We start from the raw sequence: 15,046 nt of genomic DNA on the forward strand, positions 1-15,046 counted from the left end.
AGAGGAACTGGGTGGGTTGAGCAGCATCTGTGGGGAGAAAGGAATTTCGATGTTTTGGGTCAAAACCCAGTTCTCATGCAGGGTTTCCAACCAAATCGTGAACAATTCCTTCACCCCACCCATGCTGTTCTTGACAATTTTCACCCTGCTGTTATCAGACTCTTGAACGAACCTCTCTTGCTAAAAGATGAACTCTTGATCTCTCAATATACGTTATTTGTAGCCATTGCATTTTATTTGTCGACCTACACTTTCCCTGTAACTATAATACTTTATTCTACATTGTTTTCCCTTTCACTACATTGATGTACTTACGTATGGAAATAATCTGGATGGCATGCGAACAAAAGCTTTTCATTGCACTTCGCTACATGTGACAATAATTACCCAATACCAATACCGCCGAGTTCCTCCAGCAGTTTGTTTGTTGGAAGAATAGTCTACTTTCCCCAACACACGCTCTCAAATGTCTATTTTATTCTTGTTAAAAATAATCCCTTAAGAATTACAGCAGCCTTCAGCCCGAAATGGTTTGCAGGCCCCGTATCGGTGGCTGAAGTTGCAGTTCCCAGTGCCATCTCGCCACTTTCACCGGATCGGAATGTCAGCCGCGTGACCCTCCGCACGCGCTCTCCCTCGCCCCACGCTCGCTCTCCCGCGCGCTCCCCCGCCTCACGCAATCGGCGCGCGAGCTCCGCTCAGCGCGGGGGCCGGCCTCGGCCGCCGGGGGCGGGGCGGGGCGGGGCGGGGTGAGAGACTGACAGGCTGAAACTGCCTGCTGTGGACCAAGGTTATTTACAGACCCGAAAAGGGGGAGGGGAAGGGGGTCGCACGGCGCCACCCCTCATCCCTCCGGGCCTATGTGACGGAAGGAGAGGTGTGTCGGTGCCCTGACGAGACAAGGGCGGAGCAAGGCCGCCGGGACCGGGTGGCCGGGCGGAGAGGAGTCAGGCTGCCCGCCCAATCCGAGGCGAAAGGGGCAGATCGGAACGAAACGCCACGTCCCCTGCACCCGAGAAGTCAACAGATTCCGCACACCAACCACCACCAAACCCCTCCCTCCCCCCACCCGATCGACCTTTCTTCACCGAACAACGATTCACCTGGCAGGGGTGGAAGAGAGAGGAAAAAAAAGGAGGGCGAGTGGCCGGGGCGGCAGCACCGCCCGCCGCTCGGGCGGCTCGAGCGCAGGGCGTCCGTTACCGGCCGCGTTCCGACCGCCGCGCGCGCGGGCGGGCGCGACCCTCCGCCCCCGGGTCGCGCGCTGCCCGCGGCTCCCGCTCCGGCGACAGACCCGGCGGGTGTTTGATCGTTCTTTTTGTTGTTGTTTTATTTTTTTAAAACCGAAAAGGGCAAGAAAGCGGCGCTTATCGCGGTAGATGTTTAGTACAGAGAAGGCAGCCCTGGGGGCTGGCGCTACCGCTGCTGCTGCTGCCGGTGGCAGCGGTTCGAGAAGGAGCTCGGCCTCGCCGGGCGAACGGGGCTCGGCGGCAGCGGTGAAATCAAACACCCAGGAGAGGGCGAAGAACAACTGCAGCAGCCCCAGCTCGACGCCTCCCGCCGATTCGGTGCGGACAATCCGAGAGGAGCAGCGCCAACCTCTCCCGGAAGCCGGCAAGGTTGTGGAGGGTTTGCTGAGCAAATACACCAATTTGATCCAGGGCTGGCAGAACAGGTAGGAGACCGGGGAGTGTCGGCGTGCGTCTACCTTGTTTTGGGAGGCACATTGCCAGCAGACAGTATCTGCTGTCGTTACACGTGTGAATTAAGGCAAGGCAAATCATTCGGCTGTATCAGGCAGTCCCAATGGGTGCAGGATGAATCGCTTCGGTGTAGTCACGGCGTGAGCTGAGATGGTCTTATTCCAGTGCAAAATTTATTTTTCACTCGTTTAACAACACTGTTACACGGCTGCCGTTTCCGCAGATGGTGCCGTGATCCGCTGAGTTTTTCCAGCCTTTCGGTTCATATTTCAGATTTCCAAGCATCGGCAGTTTTTATTTTCATTTGCTATTACAGTCACGCCATGGTGAAATATAAACTAGATGGAGCCACATTAAGCGCCGGAGGGTCGTATTAATTGATGATGTGCTCCAAACAGGATTGCTTAAATATCAGAGTGTACTATCACAACACAAATGTGCTCTCGATGCCGGGAGCTCATCTGTGATAGTTCGTAGTCGACGGTTGACATAGAAGCACGGAAGTGGTGTGGGGAAAGTAGCTAGAATGCTACATTTGTTACCAGAGGAGTCCTAAAGTGACAGTCTGAGCAAAGTCAGATAATGATACATTATATTCAGTAGTTCATTTCTGATTTCATGGTCGTACAGCATGGAAACATGCCCTATTGCCGGACTTTTTCCTGCAAACGGAGGTGCCTATTTACGCTAATCCAATTTTCCTGCATATGGCCCATATTCCACTACTCCTTTCATATTTAGGTACTTGCCCAAATGCCGCGATTGTACCTGCCTCTACCATCTCTTCTAGCAGCTCGTTCCATATATCCAGCACCCTCTGGGTAAACCTTTCCCTCAGATCTCCTTTGAATATTTCCCCCTCACATTAAAGCTATATCCTGTAGTTTTAGACTCCCCTACCCTTGGTAAAAGACTGTGACTATCTACCCTATCTGTGCTCTTTATAATTTTATAAACCTCTGTAAGGTCACTTCTCAGACTCCTGCACTCCAGTGAGAATAATTCCAGCCTATCCAATCTCTCCTGGTAAAGCCCTCCATTCCAGGCAACATGCTGGTGAATCTCTTCTGCACTCTTTCTCATGCTACCACATCCTTTTTATTAGTGTGGTGACCAGAAATGCACACAATATTCCAAGTATGGTCCAACCAATGTCTTCTACAGCTGCAACTTGATATCCCAACTCTTATACTCTACCCCTGCTTATGAAGGCAAGTAGGTTAAACACCTTCTTCCTAATCCACCTATGTCTGTTTTCAGAGAGCTATGAACTTGCACCTCAAAGTTCCTCTGTACATCAGTGCTTCTAAGGTCCCTGCTAATATATATCCTGCCAGTAATAGATGACTCAAATGCATTATCTCACACGTCTGGATTAAATGCGATCTGCCACTGCTCCACCCAACTTTCCAGTTGAACTATGTCCCTCTATACCCTTAGGCAACCTATCTACAGCTCCACCAATCTTTGTGTCATCAACAAACGTACTTATCGGACATTTTCATCCAGTTGCTCTATGACTATAAGTCACAAACACCACATTTCTGTCCTTTATTTTAGTTCTTTGAAGTGTACCTTCAAACTTTTAATCTTCACACAATAACATGAGAAATAGGAGCAGGAGTGAGCCATTCAATCTTCTAAGTCTGCTCCACTATTTAGTAAGAACGTGGCTGATCATCTACCTCAACATCATTTTCTTGCCCTTTCCCCAAATCCCATGATTTTTCCCTAGTATCCAGAAACCTATTGATCTTGAATAAAAATGCAGCTATGGACTGAGCCTCTACTACCCTCCTGAGTAAAGATTTCTAAAAATTCATCAACCTTTGAGTGAAGAAATTTCTCCTCGTTTCGGTCCTAAATGTCTTGCCATTTTAAGACTGTGACCTATAGTTCTAGGCTCCTCAGCCAGGAGAACCTTTGTCCCTGTATGTACCCTGTCAAGTCCTCAACATTTTTTTTGTTTCAATCAAGTATCTCATTCTAAACCATCGAGCCTACTTAATCTCTCCTTGCTCGTAGTTGTGGCATCCTGTGAACCAGTCTGGCAAATCTTTGCTTTGTGCCCTCCGTAGCAAGTATATATTCCATGTATGGTGTCGTCACTGCCCTAGAATTATTCATGTACATATTCTCTCATAGTGAGGACCAATTTACCTTTGTCATTGCCTACTACATATTGTTAGTTTTCAGTGACTTGTGTAAAAGGACATGGAGGTCCCTTTTGAAATTGACATTTCCCAATCTAACAAAATACTCAATATTTCTGTCTTTTCTGCCAAAGTAGATGACTTCAGATTTTGTACCTTTTTCTCCAAATGCATGTTGTTTCACACTCACTCAACTTGTTTCTTCTCAAAGTCTCTTTGCAACCTTGTCACAACTCGCATTTCTACTTGCTTTCATGTCATTAGCAAACTTGGAAATGCTACATTTGGAACCCTCATTTAAATCTTTGATGTGTAAATAGTTGGGCCTAAGTACCGATCCCTGCAGTTTCCCCCTCATTACAGTTTGCCAATCTGAGAAGGCCCTGTTTATCTCTGCTATGTTCCATTTGTTAATCAGCACTCAATCCACTCTTGTATATTACCCAAGTAACCTTGTTCACCAAACCATGTGGGATCTTATTGAAAGTTTTTTGAAAATCTAAATAAAGCAAATCCATTCGTCCCCCTTGTCTATTACTCAGTCACTTTTCCCCTCAAGTGTTTTGATATCACATCCTTCAGTATAGATCCCAGCACTCCCAATAATTGATCACGTACTTGCTTGACAGTAGTTTGCTTTTTTTCTGTCTTTTTTTAAATGGTGTGAAAATTTTTAAAAAATTAAAAAAAATTTTTGAAAGCAGTGACTCTGCTTAGCATCTTTCAAAATTCTATTAATTTTAAGACTGTGCTGCCTTCCAGTCTACAGGATCTGAATTCCAGAATTAATAGAATCTTGAAAGATGGTAAGCAGAGTCACTGCTTTCAAAACTCTGGGGTGTAGATCATTAGGAATTTGATTTATCAGTTTTCAGGTTCATTAACCTTTCCACTTGTTTTCATTTACTAATAATACTTTCTATTATTTTCTTGTTTGCACTGGATCCTTCTCCAGAATTTTTGAGGTTAATTTTACAATCTGGTGAGCAAACCTGATTTTTAAATTCCGTGTGCATATTCAGTGACAAAAAGTTAGTTTAACATGGTATTAAAAGTCTGAAATACTGATTATCAGCAGTTCGAATTTGTATTTGTGACTGCAAATTTGGACTAAGCATCAATGACATCAGTCAATAGTTGACATGTTGGCATTTATCTTTCTCATCCAAGTAAAAATTAGATTTTAAGCTTGCTTTGCCTTGACACCAGTAGGGCCAAATAATATCAGAATAGACAATACTGCAGGTAGGTTTTGTACCATTCTGGAAAACTGCTTTTAACTTTGAGTACTGATTAAAGTATAGGCATTTGCTGATAAATATGTGTCACGATAATGGCTGCTGTTATGATATTCTATGTAGTGTCAGTATAAGAAGGCTGCTTTGTAATAGTTAATTTTCTTTAGCAACATGTTAATGAAGTTTTGCTATGTAACTAATTGATTTCCCCATTCTCTTGTCTAAATTTGATTATGCCAATTTAAATTCTAATTATTCTAATATCCTATCAAGCTCAAGTGAGCATGTTTCTGTAAAGAAATTTGTTTGAACAATTTTTAAATGCAGAACTGGTAGCATGGGGAATACCAGCAACTGAGAACCATTCATATTTAAGCATTAGTTTAGGATCACGATGAACTAGAAAAACATTTACTTGGTAGCAACAGTTTTCAACAAGAACCTCTATTACATAGAACTGTGGGAGTGGTAAACACAGTCAATGCTGCATTTCTGAAAGGTGATTCAAGATAGATAGCCAAGGCTTCATTAAGGAAATTGGATTGAAACAGCAGTTTACAGAATGATAAGGGGTGGGGACAGTTCTAGAGTTGAAGGACATTAAGGAGAGATTTGAACCAATTGGTTCAGTTTCAAATGGCTTCGTGATTACTAGTTGTTGAGTTAAAATTTTTCAATATTTTTTTAAAGAGATGGTCTGTATAGTATTGCTAGTTTGCTTTCCGAAAATTAGAAATTTAAAGAAATATACTTCCCTGGATGAAAACATCAGAAGAAGGGAAAATACTTGCTGATTTCATGGTTTTGTTTATTGAAGGAATTATTTACATTTTCACAGGTTAGCATGTTTTATTAAAGAAAAATGTTCCGATTTCTGATTGGTGGTAGGGATGTGGGAGGGGGAAGTAATCTGTTAATCTAACCTAAACTCATGATTAAGAATAAGAGAGCAATGTTCTTTCTTATTTTTATTAATGTAATCACATTTTTATTATTTACTTGATTTTGTTTTTTTGCCTCTTAGGCCTGCAGCATTGTTTATTAATTTCAGCAGCAACTGGGATCCATTTTGCCAAATGAAGAAGATCTTGGCATTCACTATATAGCTAGAGCTTTATTGTTATTCAGAGTTTCATCACCTAGATACGATAGTAATTATTGCCACTGGATACAAGAATGATTCTTTATTGTGCCAGTTAGATTTTCAAAATGTGGTTTGCTCTGTTTTCTTTTATACTTCTACATCAGATCTTTTTTTTTGCAACAAAATATTAAAGGTTAGGTCCTCTTTAATAAATTTCCCTCAAATTTTCAGTTGAGCTTGGGAATATTGATATTTAACACAGGCATCAGATCCAAGATTGATTCTTTCTTCCTTTTGATGTCTACAAGTATACAGTATTAATTAATAAAAATGACACCTGGAAATTTCTTGTTTGTGAATAATTAAAATGGAGATGGAGCATCTGGGATGGTACTCAGAGCCTTGAATCCAGTGAAAACAGCAGCAGAGATGCATTGGCTCCATTACTTCTTGCTTACCCACCCTGTCAAACATCTCCTGTCCTATCTGCAGATCTTGCATTGGCCCTGTTTTCTGATTTACTTGAGAAAAGATGTAAGGATGTAAGCTGAGCATTCAGTTCACTTCCCCTTTAGACTGTGGATGCCTGCATCTTTTGTTTTAATCATGGAAGAGACGTTTGCATAATGTCTTTCCGATCCTCAAATCCAATCCAATCCAACTATTTTTTTCCCCAGGAAGGATACAGAGGCTTCAGAGTGGGTGCAAACGAGGTTCACCAGGAAAATGCCTGGATTTGAATGTATAAGCAATAAGGAGGGGTTGGACAAACTTGGCTTGTTTTCACTGGAGCATTGAGGCTGAGGGCAACTTGATGGGATTTGTTAAATTATGAGCAGTACAGATAGGGTAGATAGTCTTTTTTCCAGAGTGGAAATGTCAGTTACCAGAGGGCATAGGTTTAAGGTGGGGGGTGGGGGGGGGTTGTAATTTAAAGGTGATTTGCGAGGCAAGTTATTTTTACACAGAGAATGGTAGGTACCTGGAACGCACTGCCAGTGGAGGTTGTGGAAGCAGAAATGATAACGTGAACAGGCAGGGGCTGGAGGGATATAGGCCGTGTGCAAGCAGATGGGATTAGATTAGAATGGCACAGACATCATGGGCTAATCGGTGCTTTACTGTTCTATGTTCTAAAGTCTCTTTTCACAACATGGCAATACCACCGAGCATAGCATATTGTCAGGTATACATTTTATCCCTGTTGCTGCAGAGAGGAAAATTTTATGACAATGAAAAATTGAGTTTTTCCATGTGCCACCTTGTGCATATCATAGTGGCTGATTTAGAGTATTAAGCTCTTTTGGTTACTTAATGTTTAAGCTTGAGAAACCAAAGTGCTAAGAGGAAAAGAAAGACAACTATGCATGATCCAAAGTTGATTCTTAAAGTGGAGGATTTTTTAAAATATTTTCCCTTTATTTATTTTTATCCATCTTGCCCTGGTATGTCCTGCCTCACTGCTCCATCCAAGTAAACATTTCTCTAATTTTAGTCCCAATTTCATTTTTAACTTGGCCTGATGTCTATAGCTGATGGTTTGCTTAAGCTGGAAAATTGTCTTGCAGTACTGTGCACCTGTTCATAGTACAGATTTAATTGATTTAAAACAAGTGAATAGTTGAATGGTGTTAGCTGTTAGTAACTTGATTCAAAATGGTTCAGATTGAAAACAGAGCACATAAGATTGACAAAGAAGGATTGACAGCCACTTGGTAATATTGAAATCATCTGCATAAAAGGTTTAATGAAACCGTGCATTTTAATTTTTTTTATTATGACTGCTGAAATATAAAAAAATAAGTTTTTTTAAGAGTCATTGGGGTTGTGAGATGCTTGTGCTCCCCACCCCTCCAAGTGAATTTTTATATTCCTTGGCTGTATTTCATTGATAGCCAGTAGAAATTCCTGGTTATTTGCAGTAATGCTACAGGGAGAACTGTTTAGCCATGAACAGACCAATTTTATTAAGTAAACTACACTTATGCAAAATAAGACACAGAAGTGCTTTTACATGCCATCTGATTATTCAGTCATTAGGTACGTAAATGCTTGCAAAATCAATTTTTAGGCATTCGATTTGCATTTTATAAGATTGTCAATCAACCTGAGATTGCAATGTGTGTTAAAATACAAGTCACATTTTCAATGATTGATTAATAAATAAAGTTAGGATTTGGACATATGAATTCCTGATTAGCTGTAGGTGGTCACCATATAGTTGAGTGCCATTGATATCTGTTAATTCTCTGAATTTATGTGGAAGGAATAAAAAATAAGCATTCACCTGTATAGATGCCTTTTATTGGCAGTTTCTTGGAAGAAAGGCCTTCATTTCTTAACCAGCTTCTAATATACTTCACTAAGTTCACACAAACATTTCTTTACATCTTGGAATATGTATTTGGGTGCTAGTGGTAGAATACTTGTCTTGAGTTAGAATGTGATGGGTTCAAGCCCTATTTTAGTACCAGAGTACAAAATCTCAATACTCACTTCATAAAGACTGAGAGACTGCTATGTTTCAGATGAGTTATGAATGATGTGCCTTCTCTTAGTGGAGTTAAAGGACCCCATGGCGCTCTTACATTTGTCTGTCATGACCACAGTGATCCCTTAACCAACATCACAAATGTTTTCTTTGGTATGCTTATGTGACTCCTGTATCGTTAACAGCAGTTCAGAATTGTGATACATCATCTGGTTGTGGAGTGCTTTCTGATACTCTGAAGTCAGTAAAATTGCAGCATAATAAAAATAACTTTCTCATCTTTTTGACACAAGCTTCTTTTGCTGTGGATTAAGGATTGTTTTCCTTTGTATATGTAACTGTCTTTTAGACATTTGAACAGTTTCCTAAGGATCCATTTTGCAGAAAAGATTGATAAACAACTGACTATCACTTGGCCTTGAGCATGTTTTATGGAGTTTTTGTAGTCAAAATGATAATTGCTTATACTTCCATTATATAGTTCACATCCCACAAGAATAGTAAATTTGGAATCTAAGTATGAACTTTGTGCAATTACTTTTGCATAATTGTTTTTGTATGCAAATGTAATTGTAATGCCAACTTGATATCTAGATAATCTATGTTTGAAGAACTCTGGAGTCCCATGAGCAGTAAAGAAAATGCATATGGGAAATGTAAAGTTCATTCTAGCTGATTTTTTTTTGCTGTAATTGATAACGCTTCCTATTTTAGAAAATGTGAAATCTTTGATGTCCTTGCTAATCAAAGTCAGGTAAAAATAGCTTCTGTATATCCAGAATAATAATAGTGACTCCTAGAGAGCATTCTAGAAAAGTTTTATTGCATTTTTTAAAAACTTTTTGTGCAGTGAGCAACTTTTTGAAATCAATAATCTGTGCATTTTAGGGAAAGATACCATTGCAAGATTTCAGATCTCCAAAAGCAAACGTTCTGTTCCAGTGACAACACCTGTAATATCTTATAATTTAGAATTTGGAAATAAGCAAACTGCAAACATTATAGTTCATTTCAATAGCCAAATCATCATTTAAAAAAAAGTACTACCTAACCTGCGTGCTGACAGCATGTATGGAGGAAGAAATAGAGCATGGGAACAGGAGGAGACCAATTAGCACCCTCAGCCTTGAATAACCCTATGCTTTACTCTGATATCCCAAAGAATTATTTCATGGTTAACAATTTATCAGTCTCAGATTTTGAACAATTGATCTAGCTTCATTCCTGTTTTATCAAAAAGTATAACAACTTTTAGATCGAGTTCTTTATGTAAGATACTGACGTGACTTTCTTTTAGAGCAAGTGCACAGGCAGGTTGGAAAGAACAAATGAAAGTGTGATAGGATCAAAGGTAAGCCTGTTTAAATGATGGAGATTCACATGCAAGACAAGGAGATAAGTATGGGGCTGGTAAAGAAACTAAATATGGGTCTAGAGAACTGTAGCATACTGAACTAGTAATCCCAAGGCCAGTTTGAATTCCAGCATAGAAATAATGAAAGTCATAAAGCTGTTCAATTTTCATCAAAACCAATAAGGTTCACTGTACCCTCAAGAGAAGGGAGTCTGCCATACATATGATTCCAGATCTGTAACAGTGTGATTTGACTTTTAATTGCTCCCTAAAACCTACCAACCAACACCAGTTGTGCCAAAAAGTCTGCCATTTCAAATAGAATGGACTATCTTGGCATAGAATTTGGATAGGGCATGGACAAACTTGAGCTCTTTTCTCTGGAGCGACGCAGGCTGAGGGGCGATCTGTTGGAAGCGTATAAAATTATGAGGGGCATTGATAGGGTGGACAAGCAATATCTTTTTATCATTATTGAGCAATCCAATACCAGAGGGCACACATTTAAGGTGAGAGGGGGTAGGTTCAGAAGAGACGTGAGGGGTAGTTTTTTTTACTCAGAGTGGTGGATGCCTGGAATGCATTGCCTGATAGGGTAGTGGAGGCAAATTCATTGGGGGCTTTTAAGAGGGGCTTGAATGGGTACATGAAAGAGAGGAAAATGGAGGGATATGGGCATCCTGTAGGTAAGAGGGATTAGCTATGTCGGCACAACATTGTGGGCCAAAGGGCCTATTCTGTGCTGTACTGTTCTATGTTTTATAATAGGTGATATTTGACTGTCTATCCCAGAAGTTTCAATAGAGAGGTTGAATGTAAAAATTGGGGAACCATTTCATGACAGTTTTCTAGTTTGGTGCATGATTAGGAAGTAGCACTAATCCATTCCACAAAGACCATTTCCTCTTCAAAGTACTTTGACACAATTATCCCAACAACTGCTTCCCATCCTGTGGAACTTTGTGCAACATAGAAGAAGCAACACCTCTTTCACAATCTGCCCTTTCATCTTCTCTCTTCCCAGTACCTTCAGATATTCCTTCTGGACCTGAATAGGATTCGAACAAAAATATTTAATGTATGCTAGAAATAGCAAATATTCCTAAAGGTCATAGGAAATCACATAGCTTATATTTGGAGAAAGGGAGTTGACTCAAACATTGACTTTTAAAGTAAGTAGTTTTGTCAAGGAAACCAATCTTGGATATTTGTTAAGTAGAAAAGTCACCTTTACCAAATATAAACTGTATATGTATTGTGAATGGAAACCTCACCACAAGGCCTTTTGCAATGATAATGAACCATCAGAGATGCAGTATTTAATGACTATCTGTAATATTGTTCTTTCAAGTTTTAGTGATGGTATTACTCCTGTTATAATGTTTAATTTACTCCGTTATTGTACCTACCAAAATTTTTACTTCATTGAATTTTCCACAGTTGTTTGAATTTAAATAAAATGAAGAGAACAATTAGAATTAAATGACTGAACAGAGCATTAAAAGGAGGAACAGAAAATTGTTTAATCTTTTCTCTTCATATTTTTGTTTGATTACCAATACGATTAATGTTCTCTTTTGGCACATATTTAATTAAACTTTAAATATAGTTTTAAGATGCATTGTAACCAAGAGTCTTATGGCACAATAAGGGTAAAAGGGCCATCTAACATCTTGATGTGGTTTAAAATTATTGGAGATATCACAACATGAAACATAGAAATGGGGTCCTTCAGCCTGCTCCACCATTCAGTAAGATCATGGCTCATGTAACTATTCTCAATTTACTTACCTGTCTGCATAAACTCTTGACTTTCCTCTGCTCTGTTTTCTGTTAGTGAGCAAAATACTTTACCCTTGCTGATATATTACCTCCAATATGAGCTCTTCTGCAGTAATCTTTTGTGACAATTCATTAAGTATAATTTGGAAATCCAAATACAGTACATCTGCTGGTTCCCCTTATTCTGCTTATTGTATTCCGAAAGATTTGTCAAACGGTATTTCCCTTTCATGTAATTAAGCAGTCAACCTGAATTTTATTGATTTTATACATGTCTTGTCACTACTTACCCAATAATGGATTCGAGCATTCTCCCAATGACATGTTCTCTAACGTTTGTTTACAAATTTCTTTTTTCCTTGAATAAGGGTATTACAGTTAGGATTTCCTAATCCCCCAGACATTTTTTCCTATCTGGGGAATTTTGGAAGCCAACAACCAATATATCCACTACTTTTAACGTCATTAGGTCATTGTAAAGATCTATAATCAGTAAGGCTACCGATCAAGTGCTAGAAGATTAGAACAGATTGGGTAGTTTTTTTATTGACCAGCAGGGACAAGAGGTGAATGAATTTGTCTTAATTTTTCTTTGAATCCAAGTGCATATGAGGAGGTGGGAACAAGGCGAGAGAAAATGTAATAAATGGGAGGATGCTGAGAGGTGTGGTGGAACAGTGGTACCTTGGAATATATGTCCACAGGATGGGCAGGATGAATTGAAAAATCTCCTTGGATTGAATTACATTTGTCACATTTGAGGCATATACCAGCAGCAATGCCTGCAAAGATTATCTGCATGGTGTTGTGAGTGACAAAACAGATTCGATGGGTCTCAAAGGCAAGGACTCTGAACACATTCTGGCAGTAAATGATTTTATTTACAAAAGACGAACGTGGGAAAATGGTAACGGGAATAACATATACACATAGACATACACAATGAACTAGGTATATACAATCAAGGAAAAACAATACGATACCCACCACCCCTTGACTCAGTGCAGGCATGGCTCTATGCTACTAGGGACACGAACTAAAACTATCCCAACCCTTTAACAGTGCACACCTCACCAATGATTTCTCCAGCGCTGTTCCACGGTACTTGGCCTGGAGTGAAGCAGGGTGGTCCCTCGAAGATGGCAAAAGAGAGCGAGCCAAGCACATGTGGCGCCCCTTATAGTGCTGGAGGATCCAGCCCAGGTAACTTACAGGGGGCAAATGGCTCGGTGCCCACAAGGACTAATCGATTACAAAGGCCAAGTGCAAAGGTACTTAAAGGGGCCAATGGTCAGGTGTGCGCTGATGGGTGGGGCGGGGCCAAACCTTGATTTGTAGTGGTGTGTCTTCCAACCAGGTAGTGGGTAGTGCTGTCACATGACAGCCACGACCCTCTACAATACATATGGATGGTTGGCTAATGATCTCAAGAATTTGCCTGGACCAAAGTTGTCCCAAGGATCTTAAGGCAGCGAAGCTGTGTTCAATTTGTTCTTGTCAAACTTTCACAGCTGCAAAATGCCAAGGGCTCAGGCTTGATTTTCACCTTAATTGCAATTAGTAGCTTGCAGCTCTAGACATGCAGAATGCTTGCTGAAGGTGACCAAGGCTTTTTCAAGGTGCACATCCCATTCCCCAGGAGACATTATTGAACTGGCAACATTTGACCCAGGATAGTAGGTATGTTCCACTTTATCGCCCATACAGATATTTGGAGAAATGGCAGGACCTTGTGATAGAACAATGTCTCAGTGCTGATAACCATGTTGAATTTGGTGTAGCAGCTGAGAATTTGTTCATCAAGAACTGTTGGTAATTATTTGGGCACAAACATGGGGTCATCTGCGATAGTAAATGAAGTTGAATAATCTTAGTTTTGGTTTGAAGTTGTCTGGTATTAAAAAATTGCCATTCATACTGCTTTCAGAAAATATTCCAGATTGATCATTTTTCAAAGCATACTTAAGAACAGAACAAGATGGCAAAGACTCTGCCTTTAGGATGTGGCTGCATCTTAAAGTGAGATATTGATGGTACATGATAGTTGCTTTTATTCCATCAGGAAAGTCTCAAAAACTGGAGAGAATGTTGCAGACTACCTCTTTTAGATGAGATCTTGTAAATGGTAATCTTGCTGAAGGTGGTAATTGCCTTTGGTGGGTTTACAACTGCTACAGTGGTTCTATCCTTTCCTCTACATTTTTCTTGCAGTAAGTGCAATGCCTGGGGCATACATTGGTCATAGAATGTCCAACCTTGAAACAATACTGGTACTTGGGGTAGATTTAGAGTTTTGAGCCATTTGAGCAAAACTCGCACAACTCTTCCCAACAAAATTCATCATGGATATCTTACACTAGTTGTTGCTCTCTTCAGGAATGATTGTCTTTTTATCCATCAGTCTTTTGATGTGGTTGTTCTCCCTCACAGCCACAATGGAGCTGGCAAGCTTTCTTGCTTGCCTTCAAAAGTTTGGATGGTATTTTGTACTTTTTCTGCTTTAGAAGATGAAATTGCTTTGGCTTTTTCTACATGTTGAATTGTTTACTTGATCTAACTCATGCTGGAGTATGGCTTGTAGGGCATTATGATGAGCATCAGCATCTATAGAACGCAGCAATGTTCTAACTATCTGTTTAAAAAAATAGTTTTCTGTCAGAATATTACACTCATCAGTTTATAATGACTTTAGTTCTAAAGTTTGCATTCTTTTTGGAATTTGATTGCAGTGTCTCATCCAGCTTTCATGAAGGTCACTTCTCTCAAAGCAGCTCAGTATTTTGCTGCAAAGGTCCTGCCATACTTCTGGCAATGTCGTCTGGAAGTTTTTTTTTTAGATTTCAGTCTTTTAAATTTCACTTTGACCATGAGTCCAAAATTGTGCCTGTTGTAGAAGCAAGGTCAAATAGGCTTGTTTTTTTAAATAAAGTGGAGGTAGCAGATCTTGTGGTATAAATGAAGTTGGGTTGGTTCTTACATTTCAAACATTTTTGACTGTTGACAGTCGTCCGCTCTTGAGATTTTACTATATTGTGTAAGTATTTGGAAGCTGATCAATTGCAGAGTTCCTTTTCAGGTACTTGTTGGAATTTCGCACAGTTTCAATTAACCTTATGTCGGTCTTACAATGAGGCTTGCATTTTGGCTTGGCTTAGGATAAATACAGTGTGTTATTGAAACTTGTATGATTTTGGGCAGAAAATTAACATGATTACCAGAAATTTGTTATACTTGTGGACAA

The 15,046-nt window shown here is 40.0% G+C and overlaps 1 protein-coding gene across 1 annotated transcript in view; it reads left to right on the forward strand.

Moving 5' to 3' along the window:
- Positions 1-786: 786 nt before the first annotated feature.
- The window catches only part of LOC127570262 (oxysterol-binding protein-related protein 10-like), a 118,075-nt gene continuing 103,815 nt past the window's right edge, over positions 787-15,046 (forward strand). Inside the window, exon 1 of the mRNA XM_052015613.1 lies at positions 787-1,675. Coding sequence (XP_051871573.1) covers positions 1,380-1,675 — 296 coding nt within the window. The 5' untranslated portion in view covers positions 787-1,379. The remainder of the gene's footprint in view (positions 1,676-15,046) is intronic.

This window comes from Pristis pectinata, chromosome 5 (genome assembly GCF_009764475.1).
Source record: "Pristis pectinata isolate sPriPec2 chromosome 5, sPriPec2.1.pri, whole genome shotgun sequence".
Lineage (NCBI taxonomy): Eukaryota > Metazoa > Chordata > Chondrichthyes > Rhinopristiformes > Pristidae > Pristis > Pristis pectinata.